This window comes from Ochlerotatus camptorhynchus, unplaced genomic scaffold (genome assembly GCF_037179485.1).
Source record: "Ochlerotatus camptorhynchus isolate MF236.1 unplaced genomic scaffold, CSIRO-AGI_Acam_v1.1 ptg000336l, whole genome shotgun sequence".
In the NCBI taxonomy this organism is placed as follows: domain Eukaryota; kingdom Metazoa; phylum Arthropoda; class Insecta; order Diptera; family Culicidae; genus Ochlerotatus; species Ochlerotatus camptorhynchus.
The window spans coordinates 1-20,899 of NW_027040824.1; the positions used below are offsets into that span (position 1 = coordinate 1).

General features: G+C 42.4%; 3 protein-coding genes across 4 annotated transcripts; 1 reads left to right on the forward strand and 2 right to left on the reverse strand.

Annotated features, from left to right (window-relative positions):
* The first annotated feature begins 2,620 nt into the window (after positions 1-2,620).
* Positions 2,621-4,426, forward strand: Nmd3 (60S ribosomal export protein NMD3). The gene is made up of 2 exons (XM_065230971.1): positions 2,621-2,785; positions 2,849-4,426. Exons 1-2 carry the CDS (start codon positions 2,721-2,723, stop codon positions 4,314-4,316), a joined length of 1,533 nt encoding a protein of 510 aa, XP_065087043.1. The 5' UTR covers positions 2,621-2,720; the 3' UTR covers positions 4,317-4,426.
* Positions 4,327-19,843, reverse strand: LOC135708824 (PHD finger protein 14). Of its 2 annotated transcripts, none has more exons than XM_065230970.1 (6): positions 19,557-19,843; positions 16,471-19,438; positions 16,310-16,411; positions 15,908-16,248; positions 15,735-15,843; positions 4,327-4,749 (listed from the first exon to the last, which is right to left on the reverse strand). In XM_065230970.1, the coding sequence occupies exons 2-6, from the start codon at positions 19,411-19,413 to the stop codon at positions 4,732-4,734; spliced, it is 3,513 nt and encodes a 1,170-aa protein (XP_065087042.1). In that variant the 5' UTR covers positions 19,414-19,438; positions 19,557-19,843; the 3' UTR covers positions 4,327-4,731. The 2 variants fall into 2 exon arrangements, with proteins under 2 accessions (XP_065087042.1, XP_065087041.1); XM_065230969.1 differs by having other exon boundaries at positions 19,501-19,843.
* Positions 6,561-12,521, reverse strand: LOC135708850 (uncharacterized). The gene is made up of 2 exons (XM_065231028.1): positions 10,259-12,521; positions 6,561-10,213 (listed from the first exon to the last, which is right to left on the reverse strand). The coding sequence occupies exons 1-2, from the start codon at positions 12,519-12,521 to the stop codon at positions 6,561-6,563; spliced, it is 5,916 nt and encodes a 1,971-aa protein (XP_065087100.1).
* Positions 19,844-20,899: the final 1,056 nt, after the last annotated feature.

Sequence of the window (20,899 nt, forward strand, 5' to 3'; positions counted from 1 at the left end):
CCGGCGCACAATAGATACGTTTTCGGGTTTTTTGACAGATAATGCCTTGGCTAACTGTCAAAAAACTTGAAAACGTATCTATTGTGCGCCGGCCTTTACTCTTGCGAAAGCACACCCGTCATCGTCGAACGGCAAAAAAAGGAATCGGTGGGCAATTTTGTGATACGGATTTCCAAAATCAAATGGGGATGCACGAATTTCACCACACCCAACTGCGAAACACGTTCAGAAGCACTTATGGTACACTTTCGTTCGAAAACACTTCAAAAATAGTTGCGAGTAAACCCACATTATCACCGCGTAAATAAACTAAAATTAAAATTATCACTCGCGATGCCACAAATTTCTGGACCGGGAGAAAAAATCGAACAACGCAGATAGCGTTAAATCTTCTGTTGCTTCCACGTTAATTACAATATCACTAAACAAGCTTCTTAAAACGTGATAGATCTTTATTTACACTTGTCCATACGCGAAAACTAATATTTTTTTGATTTGGTACAATTAAAAAATATGCGGAAAACAGATGAAATCAGCGCCAGCGAAAACAAAACCAACCATTCGCGGGCAGAGCCTACTCGGATCTCTCAAGTGTGTAAGGGTATAAGTTTGTTTTGCAAAAAAATCAATAAATAAAAAAAGCTGGGAGAGATTGCTCTTGCCGAGGATCACCGATATGGAAATTTAACACATTGACAATATTTCTTACCGTGTGGGGTTCACTTTTCAAAGATAAAGCATTAATAAAATCAAGAGCAAATTTTCATTACGTCGAATGTAACAAAGGTAAACAAAGTCGAGCTATCAGTGTCAATCGATTCTCCTGCTATTACACTATATACTGTCCGAATATAGGATCAAATCCCATTTTTAAATTTATTTACCAGTCAAATTGCTTTTTGACGTAATCGCCTTCCGATCAAAATAGTTTTCGATGTTACTTAAGTCACCCAATTTCTATGGAGATGCCGTTTGACTTAAGTAACAGCGCTGAGAAACCCGTGAAAAGTGTACGTACGTCGTTTCGCTTTCTCATTATTAAAGTGAATAAATCGAACTGTTTGTTGCTAAGATGATTTCGGTGGTCCTAAAATGATGAATGGGCTGCACGTAAGCAGACGTAATTGATAATTCTCCCGAATATCCTGGTAAATACACTTTGACTTAAGTAACAATAGGGGCCACCAAACGACGTATAATAACTTTTGACTCAAAAACCAGTATTTCTTAGCATGAAAGCTAGCGATTTGCATTTGTATGATTAAAACTCTACTAAATATGTTAAACATTGCTATCACTATGAGATTATATGTGCTTACTTGGAAATAGGAATAACTTTTCGGTCATCAAAACAAAACTTTATTTTTCTCGGATTGGTGCGAATGTTACTTACGACATAATGAAAATTTGCTCTTAATGCTTCTTTTGATATATTGGACTTAGGCCTCTGGCGCCACTTCTAAATCTTAACGAAAAACGCTCATTTGTGGATATGTTGTTCATTTGGCCCTAGTAATCATTTTCCACATGAGAAAACGGGTCCCGAAATATTTTGAAAAATAAGCCCTGAAACACATGATTAAAATAATTGATTTTTTTATATCTTTATTAAGGAGACTTCCAGCCCTGGGCTGGTTCGTCTCCTAATTGATTTTTGTTTCGTGCACGCCCGAAAAAAAAATCCATTAAAAATACAATGATTTCCATTGACATTGTAACCATGAAATTTACTGTCAAAGCATTGGACATTTTTGTCCATTACTATAAAATCACAACAAAATTCATGGTTCACAACAATGAAAATCATGGTATTTGACAAATTTACAGTAAAAAAGGGGGTTGTTAAACATCTTAACAGTAAAAAAAGTGGTTTTTCTCGAACAAATTTGATCTCACCACACTAATTTTCGTTGTTTGAGCATTGTATCGTTAAAAATCGAAATTTATTTTTTCTCCCGTACAATAATTTAACAATAAATTTTAATGTACTCGAAATTCAACAGTAAAAATCATTGTAATTTCGTTCCCTAATAAAAATTGTATGGTTAATTTGCTTAACGACGTGTTCTGGGTATCATCCAAACCATTTGTGGAATAGTTCAATGATTTGGGTTATCGTTCGTTTATGGTTATTTTTTATTAGGGTTGTTTTATTAAAATTATTTTTTTTGGTCGTTATCAGCCGCCGCAAAAAAAATGGCTGGCCATTTTTTGTTAGCCTGGCGCTTAACTCTAGTGAGGTTGACAGCATTTTATCCGCACGGCGGACGATCAGCTTTTCATCCCGCTCAATGCTGGATCAACAATAGAAAAGGGCCCATCAGCATTTGTAAACAAACCATTCCAAAGCCCTTTACTCACAAACCGAATGCCACCCACGCAAACCAACACCATCATTGGATAGAGGAAACTTCTACCTACACGATGATGGTGTTGGTTTGTGTGGGTGGCCTTCAATATGTGAGGAATGGGCTTTGGAACGGTTTGTTTACAAATGCTGATGGACCCTTTTCTATTGTTGATCCAGAATGTTAAATTTTCGCCCGGCCAGTCAGTGGGATTTTTGACAGTTGACAGTTGACGTTATTTTTGTGCCGAATCTACTAAACTTATCGTTCCTTTCGTGTTTACGTGTTTCTCGTGGAGCAATTTGCTCCGTTGTTTTCACGTAAAATTATATTAATTCCGTGTGGAAACCGGCCTTGTTCCTCTTTGCCATCATGGAATATATGAATACCGGTGATGACTCCGCGATGGTCCCATCAGATCCGGCAAAAAACAGAATGTAAGTTGAAAAACTCGTGTTTTCCTTCATTCGATACATAACCTAGTTTTGTATGTTTTCCAGTCTTTGCTGTGAGTGCGGAACTCCTATCGAGCCGAACCCGTCCAATATGTGTGTTGCTTGCCTGCGGACCCATGTAGACATAACGGCCAATATTCCCAAACAGGCAGTGATTTTCTTCTGCCGAAACTGCGAACGCTACTTGAATCCACCGAGCGAATGGGTTCAATGCACTTTGGAATCTAAGGAGTTGCTATCTGTGTGTTTGAAACGTCTAAAAGGTTTGAAGGAGGTCAAGCTTGTTGATGCTGGTTTCATTTGGACGGAACCGCATTCTAAAAGAATAAAGGTAAAGCTAACGGTTCATGGACAAGTTATGGATGGAGTGGTACTGCAGCAGGTGTTTGTCGTGGAATTTACTGTGAATAACCAGATGTGTGATGACTGTCATCGAACCGAAGCTAAGGACTTCTGGCGCTGTTTAGTACAGGTTCGTCAGAAAGCCACCAATAAGAAAACACTTTTCTATTTGGAACAAATGATCCTGAAACACAAGGCACACGAGAACACGCTGGGAATAAAGCCATCACCCTCCGGAGGGTTGGACTTTTACTATGCTACGGATGCTCATGCTAGAAAAATGGTCGATTTCGTACAAGCAGTACTTCCGGTAAAAATCACCAATTCGAAGAAGCTGATTTCGCACGACATCCATAGCAACTCGTACAATTATAAATATTCCTATGCAATTGATGTTGTTCCGATTTCTAAAGGAAGTTTGGTTTGCCTAAACAAAAAACTCCAACAGCAACTTGGACATATTTCACCAATCTGCTTGGTTGCCAAAGTGGCCAATTCAGTCCATTTAATCGATCCACGAACAGCTCAGATGGCAGAAGTTCAAAATATGGCATTCTGGAAGAATCCATTTGAGGCTATCTGCAATCCTAAACAAATGGTTGAGTTTATCGTGATGGATATTGAAATAGTTCGAGATAATGAGAAGAAAAACTTTCCTGGTCAAGGCCCGGTTTCATTCCGACACATCATAGCCGACGTGTGGGTTGTAAAGGCTTCCGAGTTGGGAATCAACGAGAATACGATTCACACACGTTCCCATTTGGGTCATTTGCTAAAACCGGGAGATTCCGTCATGGGGTTCGATCTACAGGATGCCAATATTAATAATACAGAGTTTGATAAACTTAAACAGGACTCCGTTCCTGATCTTCTGTTGATCAAGAAGTACTACGATAAATCTGCTAGGAAGCAGACGAGAAATTGGAAGTTGAAACATCTTACCGAAGATGTCGCTCTTGATACGGACATCGAAAATGACTACAATGAATTCCTGGAGGACTTAGAGGAAGATGCTGATTTGCGGCAAAATGTGAACATTTTCAAGGACAGTTCGAAGACCATTCCGGTGGATGTAAACGACATGCCAGATCCGTCAGTTCCCAGAATTACACTGGAAGAAATGTTGGACGACTTAGTTTTGGATGACGTCGAAATGGCAGGAGCAAATTAATGAACATGAGTTTTTGTTTTGTTACAAAATAAATTACCATTTATTGAGACATATTTTCTTGTAATTGTACAGAAAATACAGTGGAAAGCGTACCAATTGAAAACAATCAATCGAATGTCTGATTCTGAGTAGTGTAATGTCACAGAAATGCACCTCGTAGCGCCAAATAAGATAGATTTGCTTATCGCTAAACGCATGGGGCCTTGTTACAGTAATTGTATGTTTTGCTTCTCATAGATTTTTTGACAGTATATTTATTATTATTTAATACAACATTTCAAATCGGAAAAAAAAATACTTGTGTGACTGATTTTAATCTTTTAGGATATTTAACGACGATTTCTGCTCGATAGCTTGTACATATACATCTGATATCACTCTTCATGCCAGCGATGACTCTTCGAGGTTCGTTGTTTTAGTTAGTTTCGGTATCCTAAAAGAAATACAAAGATGTAGTGTATTAAGGTAAGTTAAAGGAGACACTTCATTAACTCTTAAACCCCAACGTCAAAAAACGACCCTATTTCAATTCATAATATTTTTAGAATAAGCTTTTTGTAAAACCCTTAAAGCTTACCAAACTTTGACTAGTTTGCGATTTTCTTTTTAGATGGATAGATAAAAAATCTGTTCAGAAATGACGGAGTTATGAAAGTATTAGCAGTTTTCAGTACCAGACGTAGGAGGACAATCAGGAATTGGAATTTAAAACGCACAGGAAAAAAATCCATTATTTTAATCACTGTACGTATCGTCAGCTGATGGTTGCCGTTGGTGAATGCCGGTCTGATATTTACTCAGCCACATCGGGGATACCTTTAGGAAGTCACCCCGGACCGATGATCTTCTTACTTTACTTCCGTGACTACGACTACGACTATCGTATGCCGAGGATTTTAAAATCTACTTCTGGATCTGTTTGATTGACGACTGTCACTTTCTTTAACATCAGTTCGATGTCTTGTCAACTGGTGCAATGTGTACCGAATGGTGGCTAACCCGGCATTCAAATTTCCTCCTAGCCACATGATTATGAAATCTCATCCTTATTTAATAAATAATTGAAATCTCTAATCTACCTAATCAATTATAACCCATGCTTTATTAAGTACCTGCACTTGAGCATGTAATCTAAAATTTAACTTGTTTCAAGTTGTTTTTGATTTGGACCTATATTTATTATAAATTAGTTCGTCCCAGGTGACACCTTCAAGTGACTAAAATGTTTCACTTTGAAGTTAGTTTCCTAGCTGATTTTTAAATTACATAGGGTATATTATGCTCCAACTACACTCACACGTGTCCACTATGTCGCACTACAAAAATACGTATCGGTATGTCACAATAAAAGCACGCCACAGTGGAAATCCCGAGCCATAATTCAAACATTTATACCAAATCAAAATGAAGCACGTATAAGATTAGTTACAATATCATGTACAAAAATGGTGTTTAACATTGTTCCCTGAGTAATGCTTTAATGAAAACATCAATGAAAGCTTGTCACGCAAATAGAAGGAGCACTGTTGGGCACTTTCTGAAATATTTCAATAGTATAATTCCCGTGCAAACCCAAATAAATCTACCTATCTGTGTAAAAATAAATAAAATAAGAGTGATTTGCGGAAAACCCGCCAGTATCGCACCCACCGTCAGTGCCTATACGTATGCGTACTACGACGCGGCTCTCAAACAAAGGAGTAACAAGTGTGATACTGTTGGTGATACTATCACTGCTAGACTAGATTTTGGTTTTCTCATGCAGTGGTTCATCAGAGAGGGAAAGCTCAGTAATCCTCATCGCATGCTCATGACGCTATTCTGCCATCGAATGAGCCAACGATGTCGGACCTAAACCAACCGTCTCCAACGATCCACTATGAAGCATAAGATTAGGCCCGCCCACCAACGTCTAGGTTAAAAACTAGCCAAGGGGAGGTGTTCGGATCACGTAAAACAATCTTCGTATCAAACTCTTGTTGAGCAGATCAAAGAGATAGTTTTCCTCCTGTAGACAAATTTCCCTCGTACTACTTGTTTTTATGTGTGATTTTAACCTCTGTAGCCGTCGAATTTTATCTGTTTGATTTTCACTAGAATAACAAATTTAGAACTAGGAATTTCAAATAACTGTGATAATTTTAATATTAAACCTTCGACCTGAACCGCGTGACTTGCAATTTGATGATGAACTTGATCTCGATGACTGACAGTCCAAATTTTTATTTTCCTTATCTGTATGAGTCAAATCGGTCCGTCACTCTCTCGATCGCACTTTTCTCCAGGGGCAATAGGTAAGCCCAGCGGTGTTGCTCCCAACAGATCCCCGACCCGTAATCCTGGTCCGATCCCTTCATCCGGTCCAGCGTTACCACCATTAATTTCCAAAACCGCTAGCTTAACTGTTGCCCTCCTGAAGACACCGCTGTTGGTTCGGACCCAAGCTTGCCGAATCCTGCCATCCTTGGATGTTATCAGCTCCTCAACGATTCCGCGAACCCACAGCTTCCGGTTCTTGCCATCCACAACGTAAACCACGTCGCCTACCTTCAATGGTTGAGCCTCGCTAAACCACTTGCTACGTCGATTGATCATTGGCACATACTCTTGAATCCATCGTCTCCATAACTCTTCGGCCAGCTGCTGTGACCGATGGTAGGCATTGCGAAGAGCCTCAGCAGAATGTGGCGGCGGGGGAACCATGAGTGGTTCGTTCGGTGACACACCTTTCAAGAAATGGTTAGGGCTTAGCGCGTCGATCGAACCCTCGGCAACATATGTAAGGGGACGAGAGTTGACTAGATCCTCCGCTTCCGCAATAGACGTTTGTAGGATCTCATCAGTCAATCTTTTTCCATCGTCAAACGCTCTTAGAGCGTCTTTCACGGTCCTGACGAGGCGCTCCCAAGAGCCTCCCATGTGGGGAGTGGCAGGAGGGATGAATTTCCACCTAGTGCGGGCATCGGTAACTGCTTCGGCGCATTCTTCCTCGATGAAACGAATCTTCTCGATGATTTCTTTGCTGGCTGCTTTCAGATTGGTGCCATTGTCGGAAATGAATTCCAGTGGAGGTCCACGGCGGCACACGAGTCTTCGGATGGCCATAAGGCATGAGGCTGCTGACAGATCGTACGCAATCTCGAGATGTACTGCACGAACTACCAAGCAGGTGAACAAAACAACCCACCTTTTCTGCCGACTGCGTCCAACAATCACCTCAATGGGTCCAAAATAATCGACTCCGACATAGCTGAACGAGCGAAGATGGGGAGAAAGCCTTTCGATCGGTAACGGTGCCATCCTAGGAATTCTAGGTTGATTCCGGTGCACCTTGCACCAAATGCAACTGGCTGACACCTTCTTCACGACTGCATTAACGTTCTCAATGTAGTAGCGTTGACGTAGGTAATTTTTTACAGTTTCGCGAAAGGTATGTCCACACCTTTTGTGGTAATGCTGAACCAACTTTCTTGTCACTTCATGACCCTTTGGAAGAATGATGGGGAAGCGTAGATCAAACGGCAATGCCTCGGCGTCCTTTGCTCTTCCTTCCATGCGAATGATTCCATCACTATCGATCATCGGCGTAATCTTGTAAAGTGGGCTGGATTTCTCCAACGCGTACCATCGATCCGAAGGCTGTCCTTGATTTTTCAGCAACACTTTAAGCTCGTCCGCGTATGCCTCCGCCTGAGCAGTTTTTATCAGGAAACACTCTGCTTTACGGAATTCGTCCTGTTTCAACGGTGTCCGAATCGCTGTTCCGCAATTGAGCAATACCTTTTCTTGTTGTTTTGTCGGTTTGAGAGTCTCAATCGGCAACCCTTCTTTCTTTATTTTACAATTTGAAATGAAGCGAAACACGCATGCCATCACGCGCACCAACACGGTCCACTTATCGATTCGCTGAACATCTACTAGGGGTTGCGGTATAGCAATGTCATGGAATAGGTAGACGGCTCTCAGATCTTCCTCGACGATTGTTGGTATCGCAGGTTGCTGTGGCCATTCCGCTTCATCTTGGTACAAGAACTTTGGACCGTTAAACCAGGTGCTGCCCACCTCGAAATCCCATTCACGGCTCTTCTTCGTTAGCTTATCTGCAACGTTGTGATTTGTCGGCACCCATCGCCAATCCGACAACCTTGTGAGTTCCAGAATTTCGCCAATTCGAAATCCCACAAAAGGCTTATACCTACGCTGATCGGAACGTATCCAGGAAAGTACTGTCTGTGAATCGCACCAGAAAATTTGCTTCGTGATTACGATTCTGTGATTGCTGCATACCATCTTCGCTAGTCTCGCTCCCAACACCGCGGCTTGGAGCTCCAATCGTGGAACTGTTAATTGCTTAAGCGGCGCCACTTTCGTGCGGCTCATCACCAAAACACATCGAACCTCTCCACGCACCACGACCCGAAAGTATGCAGCGCAACCGTAAGCGGCTTCGCTAGCGTCGGTAAACACATGTAATTGTATTTCGCGCAGCTGATCTGTTGTTGCATCTCCGAAATATGCTCTTGGAATTCTCACCGCTTCGATCATCGACATCTGCTGGACCCAGTTCTGCCACTTAACGAGCGAAATTTTGTCAATAGGTGCATCCCATTCACACCCAGTTCTCCACAAATCCTGTATGAGCATTTTACCGAGCACTGTGAACGGTGACAAGAGGCCCATTGGATCAAACACCGACATGACACAGCTCAGGATGCCACGTTTGGTCGGATGCTCGTCATCGTTCTTCCGGGATGGAGCGACGAACGAAAAGGTATCGTCTTTCGTGTTCCAGATGATTCCGAGAACTCGATCAGTACCAGCAGCTTTATCTTTCAAATGGACGGTATGGACAATGTCTTCTTCACCCATTTCTTGAACGAATGCTTCCGAATTGCTCACCCAATTCCGAATATGGAATCCTCCTCTCGAGTGCACATATTTAACTTCCTTGGCCAGCTTCACTGCTTCTGACGGAGTGTCCGCGCTATCGTAGTAATCATCTACGTAATGACGGTTTGTTATAGCGTCGAAAGCATCCGGAAATTGTCCGGAAAACTCCTCCGCGTTTAAGTTCTTTATAAACTGAGCGGAGCACGGCGAGCAAGTTGATCCAAATGTCGCAACATCCATAACATAAACCTGCGGCTCAGAGTCTCCCGGTTCGGTAAAGAAAAGAAAGCGTTGAGCCTGTTTGTCTTCCTTCCGTATCCTTAATTGGTGGTACATTTCTTTCACGTCACCACCAAATCCAACACGGCGCTCTCGGAAAGGACTGAGTACGGACGGAAGCGGAGACAGCATGTCAGGACCCTTGAGCAACTCCGAGTTCAGCGAAACACCTTGGACTCTCGCTGCAGCGTCCCACACGAGGCGTACCTTTTCAGGCTTGTGGGGATGTTTAACCACATTTAGTGGTAGATACCATACTGTGGCTGGATCGGATTTGGCCAGCTCCTCTTGCGTAGCTATGTGCGCATACTTCTTCATTTGATATTCCTTAATTTGGCGCCTTACAACCTCCTGCAGCTGAGGATCCTTTGCCAACTTTCGCTCTAAACCTATCAATCGTCGTTTCGCCATTCCGTAGCTGTCAGGAAAGCTTCTTGCATCACGTCGCCAGAGCAAACCTGTCTCAAACTGGTCACCGACACGAGTTGTAGTCGTTCGTAGGATTTCTCGCGCCCGACGATCTTCGTTGGATTCTGGAACAGCGGAGGCCGGGACACCCATTTCTTCGAGACTGTACTGCACACGAATTATATCATGCAGCTCTTGGTTGGTCACGGAACAGGTAGTGTGAAAGTTTACACGAGCATCCTCCATCCTAATCAGCTTTTCAGGACCGTAAATTGTCCACCCCAACTTTGTCCTGACTCCGATCGGTTCTCCAGGTTGACCTATCCTCGACTCCAGTGGTGCAAAGATGTGCAGATTATCCAAACCAATCATGATTTTCGGCTCGTCGGGTCCCGATTCCATTATGGGCAAATCACGCAGGTGGGGATAGCGCTCGGTGATATCCTGGAATCGCACATCTTGTTTTGGCAGAACTAATTCGGACACTGTACGTGCCCCTTGTATCAGCAACTTCTGACTAGAACCTCTCGCCGCTAGCATCAAATTAACCCGCCTGGAGCCGTCTTCATACCGTTTCATATTCCCGGTCCACGATACTATCAACGGTTCCGGAACGCCTTTCACCTGGAGATGGTTTACGACGATGTCCTCCACTAATGTCACGGATGAGCCTTCATCGAGGAACGCCAGTGTATCTAGTGACAAATCCCCCACCGAGAGCGTTACTGGTACCATTCTAAAGATGACCGACCGATTTAAACGGTTATGTGCATTGCATTCTACCACTTGAACCGATTCCCGAGCACGATGCAAAAGGGGGTGGTGGTACTCCTGACAATCACCCACATTGCAGCGCAACTTGAAGCTGCATCGGCTTTTCCCATGGGCGTTTAAACACAATACGCACAGCTTCAGGTTCTCTACCAGCCTCAATCGTTCCGTAACATTCAGTTTTTTAAAATCGTCGCAAAACCTTACCTTATGATCCAACCTCTTACACATCCAGCAAGGCTTGGCCACCTTATTACCCTGTGGTGTCTCACCCTTGGAGGAAGTGTTGTGCATGTGAACAAACTCCTTCCTTTTATCGTTGCGGTTTCTTGCAAGTACTGCTTCACGAAGATTCGCCCCCGTGTAGTCTGCCACTTCCGACACATCCGAAACCACATCGCTGATGAAATCAGTGAACATTCGCAGTGGGGTACCACGACTGTACCTCTTGTAGCGTACCCAATCCAACTTGTAACTTGGCGGAAGCTTATCCACCAGTTCCTGGACCAGCATGGGGTTATTCAAATGGTCTGCTAGCCCAGCTGCCTCCAAATGGTCGCATAACTGTTTCACGGTTATTCCGAAATGGATGAAGGTTCCAAGTTGCTCGATTTTCGGCGACGGAGCCTTTCGAACCTTAGTTAATAGCGCTTTAAGAAGCTTTTCTGGCTTCCCGAAAAGGTTTCGGAGATCGTTGAGTACGTCCGGAACGGATTCTGGCATAACCAGACGACTTCTGACAGCTTCTAGTGCCTCACCTTGCAAACAGTCTTGTAGTCTTTTCAGATTGTCCAGGTTCGAAAAACCACACGCATTGGTGGTGTTCTCAAAGCTGCTTATAAATAACGGCCAGACTTCAGGCTCTCCTTTGAAGATTGGGAGCTGCTTGGACATATACTGCCGTGCAGCGAGTTGTTCTTGACTCAACCGCTGCCCCGACCCGTTGCCTCTGTGCCGTTTATCCTTTCTCTGCGTAACCGATGTCTTGTGTGATTCCTCGTCATCGGAGCTACACATCGTTTTGCTATCCTCCTCTTCTTGAGAATCCTCTTGTTCCAGCAGCGCCTTGAGTTGCTCCAGTTTCGACAGCTTCTTCTTCGAATGCACCGTATTTTCTTGCACCACCGTTCCTTTGGGATACGCTCCTAGAGGATATTTCGTGTGAGCCGTACCATTGTTCTGCAGCCAATTTTGCACCATGTGTTCAACCTCAGACTTGGTTAAACCTACCGACGGCTCCAGGTCAGTATTCTGTTGAGCGGTACGGTGTCCACCAACGGCACCATCCGTTTCTTTCCATCCACCCGAAACCTTCTCCTTCGCATTTTGGAACCGCTCGCGCAACGTATGTTGTTTCTTAAGGAAATCTTCCTCGGCAGCCAGCCTCCTTTCAAGCATTTCTCGCTCCTGTAGAAGTTCTTTCTCCTGCAGCTCGCGTTCCTGCTTCAATTCCTTCTCTCGCATTTCCCTTTCGAACTTCATACGCTTTTCCTTTAGGACTTTTTCCATCTCCATCCGCTTCTCACGCACGACTCTTTCTTCCTCTAAAGCCTTCTCTTTAGCAAACTGTTCCTTCTCCAGCTCCTCTATCACCGAAACCAGGCTTTTCACGGATCCAGCATCGCTCTTAGATCCAGATCCAGACTTCTTGGTAGATTTCTTCTGCTTCGTTTGCTCCGGAACACGTAGCCGATTCATGCACTGTGGACAGCTCCATGGTTTATCCCGTATGCTCTCATCAACTTCGGCACAACGAAAATGCACCCACAGCTTGCAGTCGTCGCACTGCACCATGTTTTCGTCAGCCCCATCCGGTGCATCACACAGCAAACAATCTCTGTTCGACAAAGCATCCATCTTTTGAGGTTATCCGAATCGTATCTCTTTGATAATGTTCGGATCACGTAAAACAATCTTCGTATCAAACTCTTGTTGAGCAGATCAAAGAGATAGTTTTCCTCCTGTAGACAAATTTCCCTCGTACTACTTGTTTTTATGTGTGATTTTAACCTCTGTAGCCGTCGAATTTTATCTGTTTGATTTTCACTAGAATAACAAATTTAGAACTAGGAATTTCAAATAACTGTGATAATTTTAATATTAAACCTTCGACCTGAACCGCGTGACTTGCAATTTGATGATGAACTTGATCTCGATGACTGACAGTCCAAATTTTTATTTTCCTTATCTGTATGAGTCAAATCGGTCCGTCACTCTCTCGATCGCACTTTTCTCCAGGGGCAATAGGTAAGCCCAGCGGTGTTGCTCCCAACAGGAGGGTTTTCTGCAAAAATCTATTGGTGAAGGTATTTAATTTAAACCAGCAATATAGTATTTTTTCCAATGGATTTTGTTTCAGTGTAGAGAAGTTATTGGATTGTTTGTTTCGATGTATATACAGTGAACTCACTACAACATGCTACAACTCGATATTCAAGGGACCATCGAGTTATAGAATAACAATCCCATACAAAATCGCTATGTAGCCATGAAATTAATGTTTAATATGGTTATATAACGCGATATCGAGTTAGTTGACATTGTGTTGTGGAGAGTTGACTGTAATGAATTTGTAAGAAAAAAAAAACAATGAATAGGTACAATGAATTTCATAGTTGATTCGATTGCTTTTCGAATGACCGAAGTAACATTCAGGGTCCTAAACAAGCCGTTATATATTTTGGAGTAGCACCTAGTATAGTCCACAAAGACGCCATGCATGTTAAGAGATAAAACAATTGTCAACAAATACGTTAATTTTTTTCAGTAGCTCCATCATTAGTTTTAAATTAGGTCTCTGTAGCTGCTCTGTCTGATAACGCAACACGCAGTTGTGTTTTCCTTGTCAGAAGACGGTACTTTCAATATTGAACAAAATGTTGGTTCATATGTTAGCGGAGTAGGGGAGGAAGGGGCAATTTGGAGGACAACCCTAACATAAAATGATCATGCATCATCATTATGTACTTAACAGCGTGTTCGTAGAATGATGCAAAATAGAATACTGTGACTTTTATTCTCAAATCAAACATCTGGTTTCCAATAAGTAGTTGCTTAGTACAACATTAATTGAAAATTAGGGGATTCAGCTATTGAATTTGAAAGTCAGAGCAAAAGCTTGGATACAGGTTCTCCACCTGTTTAATGTTTTGATAGTAAACATCATAGTTAAGGTATACCGGTGCAAGTTGAAACAGTACGTATATCTCTTTGGAAGTGAATATTCACTGTAATTATTTTTGAGAGGCATTATGTACTACCGCAAACTATATTAGATATAATCTCAGTGAATGTTCACTTCCGAAAAGAGCTACATCTACCGTTTCAACTTGCCCGAGTTTGGGGAAAATGGATTTTGGTTGGACCTATTTATGTCATAAATGACAGCGCACTGCGTCTAAATGTATGCCGTGTTTTTCCTATGCATATATGGACATTTGGTTTTAAAAACTGTGACGAGCCATACAAAAAAAAAAAAAAAAAAAAAATTAAGGTCCATACAAAAAATGTGACAAAGGGGGGAGGGGGGATTGAAAATGGGCCAAATTTGCGTGACATAATTAATGCACCATCCCATATTTGGTACCTCTTATATGCAATTAGATTAACATCCGAAGTCCATCCTGTTTTACATATTCTGCTTAAAAAATACTTTCTAAGCTCCGCCCCTGACAGGATTTCCCGCGGATTTTTTTAATTAATGGGGCGGGTCAGAAAGTATCTTTTGTCTGCACATAAGTAAGTAAGTAAAAAAGGATGGACTTCGGATGTTAATAGAATTGCATCTATAGAGGTACCAGATATGTTTTACAGTCAGTTGTTGATAAATAACAATTATCATAGTGAGCGAATTTTTTCTCAAATTTGAATGTTTTGGCTTTCTAGTAAAACAATAATGGAATTAATTTTATTTAATTGTAGCTTGTTTACTTTCAGGTTGTGAGTGTAGGGATATAAGGAGGGGGGGCGTGTTTTGTATACATAGTTATAGTTATTGTTCTAGCTGTTTATATGTTTAGCTAAGTAGATTATAAAAGGTTGAAGTAGCATGATACTCAAGCAATTTGACTGGGGGACCTCTTTCTAAGGCTTTCCACTCTTTACGGAGATAAACTAGCCTGCGGCTAAAAATCTCATAAGAAAGAAAAAAAAAAACGACACCAGCGCTGTTTTAAATCTTTTTAGGTTCAAACAGAACGATGTACAACCAAATGGTACTCGATTATGATGACTGGGTTTGGGGAAAACGTTTATTTCAGAAAACATGATAATATTATCATTTGCACATTTTTCAAGTTTTTTTTATTGAAAACAATCTATTTAGATTCGTAAAGTAATTTCCTATCGATTGACGTATTTGTTATAAACGTTCAAAACCTAACACTATTTCTATAAATATTTTTTGATTTGCACCCCAGTATAGTCGACAAAATGCGCTAAACAAAGCTAACTGATTTTTATTTTTATATCGTAGGTCAATTTAGTCAATAGAGGTTTTCACGTCTGGTTGTATTGGTAGGATATATGAGAGCGTGCTAGTGAATATCCGAGGAAAACACATAACAAATCGATGTCAAACTCATTTTGACAGATCTACTTTCATACATTTTTTAGGTTAGCCAGAGGAAAATAATAAACAACTGTACACGGCGTTGCTCCCGCTAGTGTGCGCGCGTTAAACGTCACTAATCTCTATTTACAAGGACGATATCGAGATCACAGATTAAAACTTTTTTTTAGCTGCTAAAACACCATCGCCACAGACAAAAAGACATAACACATTGAATATTTCTCATGGTAAAACATCGTCGCTAAAACATTACCGCCATCTGTTGAGTACACTGTGGTGGGTAGTACGCTGAACAGATAGCGGTCGTGTGAAAACGTCAAACGCAAGGGAATTGACTATGCGCGCCACAGGTGGCGGTACTACCAACTTCGATACTTTTAAATTGACCGTTAAATGCTTGTTCGATGAACAACTTGCGAGTGTTATGTCTGTTTGTCTGTGATAATAGGATTGCAAAACATGTTACCTAAATACTGTTTCATTCATAAAAGAAAACTTACCGTCGGATCACAATCAGCACAGTGCCAAGAGTATCCACGACGCTTTGGAGATTTCTTTACCGGTGGGTCCAGACAGCCGAAGTGGTAGTTTTTATGACATTCGTCACACCTAAAATAAATTTCTCTTATTATTACTCGCTTCCACCTGCACAAATGCAACAATGAAGCCATACTGCACTATATTGTTGGTACTTCCGGGTGTATGACAGACATCGCACATGGATTCGCCGCCAGCGGCCGATAAGTTGTTTCCAACAGAAGAGGATGAATTGAGCGATGTGCTAGCTCGGTTTGGTCTGATGATACTGAGCCGTCTTCCTCGACCGCGTCCAGAAACTGATGGAGGTTTCGCTCCAATAGTAGGAGCGGAAACGGAAACAGGAACTGGGGCCGGTACTGGCGATTTGGTCGGGGCCACTATAGCCACAGCAGAACTGCTAGCCTTAATAGGATCGGGTTTGCTCTGTATTTTTGTGACGGAAACGTTAGTCGGAGATGTGAGGGGTGTGCTCGTCTGAAATATTAATTTTACGTTTGAGAAACATAAATAGACTGCTACCTCGGAATGAACTTACCACTACAGACTCGCTGCTTGTAGAAGGTCGGGGTGGCTCTATGCTATCGTTTGGAACGTAGAATATTGTATGAGTATTAGAACCATCCAGCACCGATTTGATCTGAAAACAAAATTCTTGTTGAAGGTTAATTTCATTCAAAATAGACGATAAAGTCAAACCTTGATTTTGATCCGGGGTCTATTGTCGTCCGACGGAACAGAACACACAGCAAGTGGGGCGCTGCTTCCGCCGCTTCCACTGGCATCGTTGGGATTTTCGATATCGTGGTTCTTCCGCTTCCGTTTCCGTTTGTGCTCTTTTGTTGGCGACCCGTCTTCGTGCGGGGACCGATTTCGATGTTTTTCCTTTTTTCGTTTGCTGTGTTTGTGCGAGTGGCTGTGGAAAGGAGCCCCGGCAGCGAAAGTTTCCGCCTCTACGGCTGCCGGTGGTATTGGAACTAAAGGGACAACCTGCTCAGTTGTTGGTTGGATGGATTCGACAGAAACGGCAGAGACGGTTGTAGTGGACTCCGTCGCAGTGGGGATTGTTTCCCGTGAAGACACCGATATAATGCTATCGGCACCTTCTGCAGATGGTTTTGCGGCTGATGTAAAATCTTCCTTTGCATCTGGTGTCGGAGTTAATTGCAATTTCTGTTTGTCCTTCTTTTTCTCTTTCTTGATCTCCTTGGGGTTGACTTCTGCAGGTTCCGGTTTAGGACGTTCATCTTTGGGCATTTCTGGCACCTTAGAAGTTGGTTCAATGGGCGGCGGTGCAGGTTCATTTTTTAATTCTGCCTCTGTAACCTCTTCTTTGATGGGATTTTTGGTTTCTACAGCCGTTTCGATACTTTTCTTTTTGCGACCTCGTTTAGCGGTTACTTTGCTAGGTATTTCAATCGATGTTTCTCCAGAACTTAGTTTATCGGCTAGTTCTAAATCTATCTTCGGAATTTCCAGGAAAACTTCCTTAGTTTCTATTCCATTGACGGCGGCTACAGTGAGAGTTGTTTTTGTGGGGCTATTTTCAGCGGCACTAGTATTTCCACTAGGTCCGCTTTTACGAGGTCGTTTTGAAGCACTTTCCGGAGACCTTTCAAATTCGGGTGACGGCATATCGTACGGAACAATGATACCATCTTTGCTGTAGCGTGTTCGAGATTTCCTAGGGGCCTTTGGCAGTATGACATGCTCTGGACCTGAGTCATCGGATTTATCACATTCGGAACATTGCCAACCGTACAGTTTTGACTTTTTCGGATGCCTAGTTAGTGGAGGATTCAAACACCCAAGATGGTAATACAGGTGACATGTGTCACATTTAGCCAAAAGGTGCTGATCCGAGCAACGCTTACAGATTCCACACTCGTTCAATAATTCCTCGCTGTTCTGTTTGCACTGGGTACTCAGAATTCGTCCGGTGTCATCGCGTTTGCCCGGTGCAATGAGATTTTGCAACGGAAAACCAACTCCCATCTTGAGAGCGGCAGCCGTTGGCACAGTAATAGTCCTCGCTGGGGGAGTCGAACTGGGTGTATTTATTATTACGTTTGGGTTTTGAATGGGTGGCACAGACGGAGGTTTTCCAATTTGTTCAATCGGAATCAGCGCCTTGCTGGGGCAGAGAGCATGGATATCGTCGTATAACTTCTTGATTGCATCTTTCAAATCATCATTCTGATTCAATGCTTCTTGATTTATCTTCATGGCTGAATCATACTTATCCCGTAACCGTTGCTGTTCTCCTAACAGGTTCTGGTTTGATGTGACTTGTTCCTGAAGGGTTTTTTTGATCTCTTTCAATCGAACGGTTCGGTCTAAATAATACCCGATAAACTCAACACTAAATGCCGGTGGAATGTGCCATTTCTTACGAACGTCTGCCAATGCTGTCATTTGAGCTTCTTGGAATTCCATTGCAGCCGTGTCGATTCCCATGAGCTCAGCTTTCATTAGAAGCTTTTTGCATGCAGTGGCACTAGTAGTTAGCAGTCGTGGCATTTTCTGTGTTGGAACCCATGGTGGGTTTTTGGTTTCTTTGTGATTGACATACTTTTTCCTATGTTTGGCTAGCTTGCGTTCAATGCGAACCTGTTCCGGAGAAGGTTTCTCTAGTTTATTTGCTTCTTGTTCCAGCTTTCTGTTGTAGGCTTTCAATTTGATAGCATTATAATTACGTTTTCTATGCTTTATGAGAGTTTTGTCCGAATGAATCCTACAGTGCGCATAGAATGGGTCTGCTTGATCTGCTTCTTCCGAGTGGGCCTCCGACAGTAGTCCTGCATATTGAGCGCAAGTTACGTGGAAATAGGTCTTACACATGCCGGCATCGCATCCGATACAAACACCTGTTCTGGCAAATTTAGCATCGTCACATAGGCTACATGTTTTGGCACCCCATTTGTTGTAGGGCATTTCAAACAGTGTGACAGACGAAAGTTGATCAACTTCTCCAAAGGCAACTCCTGGAACATAAAGAGCACACACTAGATGAACCCACTTACCGACGTCTGTCTCTTTGAAGATTCCTCCTTTATTTGGACACAGTTCACAATCGGGATCCGCTATACCTGCTTTGCAGGCTTCGCAAAACCAAGGTTCCGTCGAACATGAAGAAATTGTACTGCTAATGCTAGTGCTTTCGCTTACCCCGTAGCAACCTTCATGGACCGTCACACCGCATCCATCGCATTCCACAATTTCATTCTGATCATCACTCCGATCACCTAAACATGCACAGCAAATTGGAGTAGATAATAACTTCAATGTCGCTTTATCTACTCCCTTCACACTTTTCTTGAGCACTTCTTCCAAGCTAACTGGCTTTTCCGGTAAAACTCCCGGCTTAGGCATCTCAGCAACTTTAGAATTACTTCCGGTTGTCCCGCTATCGGTAGCATCTTCTTCATCTTCCCCGGCATCGCTAGCATCGTCATCGTCGTCGCCATCATCATCGTCATCACCGTCATCGTCTCCATCGTCTTCATCCTTGCTATTGGCGGAGAAATCATCACTGTCGTCGTCATGGTCTTCGATCCTGAAATCCGAATCCGAGGAACTCTCACCCAGATCAAAATCCAACAGGGTTTGAGTGGTTAAATCATTTCCAGATTTGCGTTTCATTTCGCAATCTCAATTTCTCTTTTATCTAAAATGAAAAATCACTTTAATTCAATAAAAACTACAAAAGTAATAATAAACTCAAACTACCCGATCACCAGCCAAAGTTTGCAAACATAAACGGACCAATCCAACACTAATCTAACCTCGAAATAATTCAGCAGTAGTGCTGTTTCGCTCTAGCACACACACACCTCTTCGCTCGCTGCATCCAACACCAACCGGACAGTGTCTCTTACTTGGTGTTCACAAAATCGAAATTTTCACCACGAATTCCACGTTCCGCCGACCAATTCATACGCGAAACTGCTGCAAAACAACACAATGCACGTTTGAACGCTAATTTAAGAGGTCGTACGGGGCTTTTTCTTAGAAAAATAGCACTTTTTGTAACACGAACAACAGCGCCTGATAAAAATCTTTTCTCTTCTTCAATGACGGCTACTGTCAAAGCGAAAGCAGTGCGTGTTGGTGTTGGTAAGTTTTTATGTTGTATCATCTTTCGAGCTATTGGTGAGTGCTCTCGCGGGGAAATTGATACAAAAGTGTGTGTCGTTGATTAAGTATTATCGAGTTGTCACAAGAGGACAGTCAAATACTTATCTGTCTGACGATTGAAGCAGCATCTATGGTAATTTTTTCATCAAATTTTCAACCACCAGATGTCACGTTGGTTCTGAGCACGGCAAATAAAAATAACTCATATTTCTATCTATCTCACCAGAGAGAACAGACGTCCCAACTTCCACCAGAAACTTGTGTAAAGATAAGTGGGAACATCGCCGTTACGTGGCGCTAGCATCTCCTGATTTCCTCTATAAATGTTCCACTTTCTACCAATTTGGCGCTAGTATCGATAAATTTTCTGTTGTAAAATGTCACTTGGCTACCAACCCATATTGCGAAGACAACACATCAAGAAGACTGGCAACTTTGCCAGAATCTAAGCGACAGATACAGTAGCGCTGCACTTGACTGAAGGTGGAAGCAACGCATAGAAAAATGAACAAATACACAAACCACAGACAAACAGACATAACATATTGAATATTTCTCACTGTAAAACATCGTCGCTAAAACATTACCGCCATCTGTTGAGTACACTGTGGTAGGTAGTACGCTGAACAGATGGCGGTGGTGTGTAAACGTCAAACACAAGGGAATTTACTATGCGCGCCACAGGTGGCGGTGCTACCAACTAAGATACTTTTAAATTGACCGTTAAATGCTTGTTCGATGAACAAACCCTTCTTCTGAGGATGTAATCTTTGCTATCAAATTCGTTCGAAGCATTTACCTTTGTGCGGCAGATGACGCGATTGTACCTGTCTCATAGCGTTTGTATGAGAAAATGGAAGAGTTGCCAGTCTTCTTGATTTGTTGTCTTCGCATATTGTCTAGTGTTAAGGCCGGCGCACAATGGATAAGTTTTCAGGTTTTTTGACAGTTAGCACATGCATTATTTGTCAAAAAACCCGGAAACATTTAA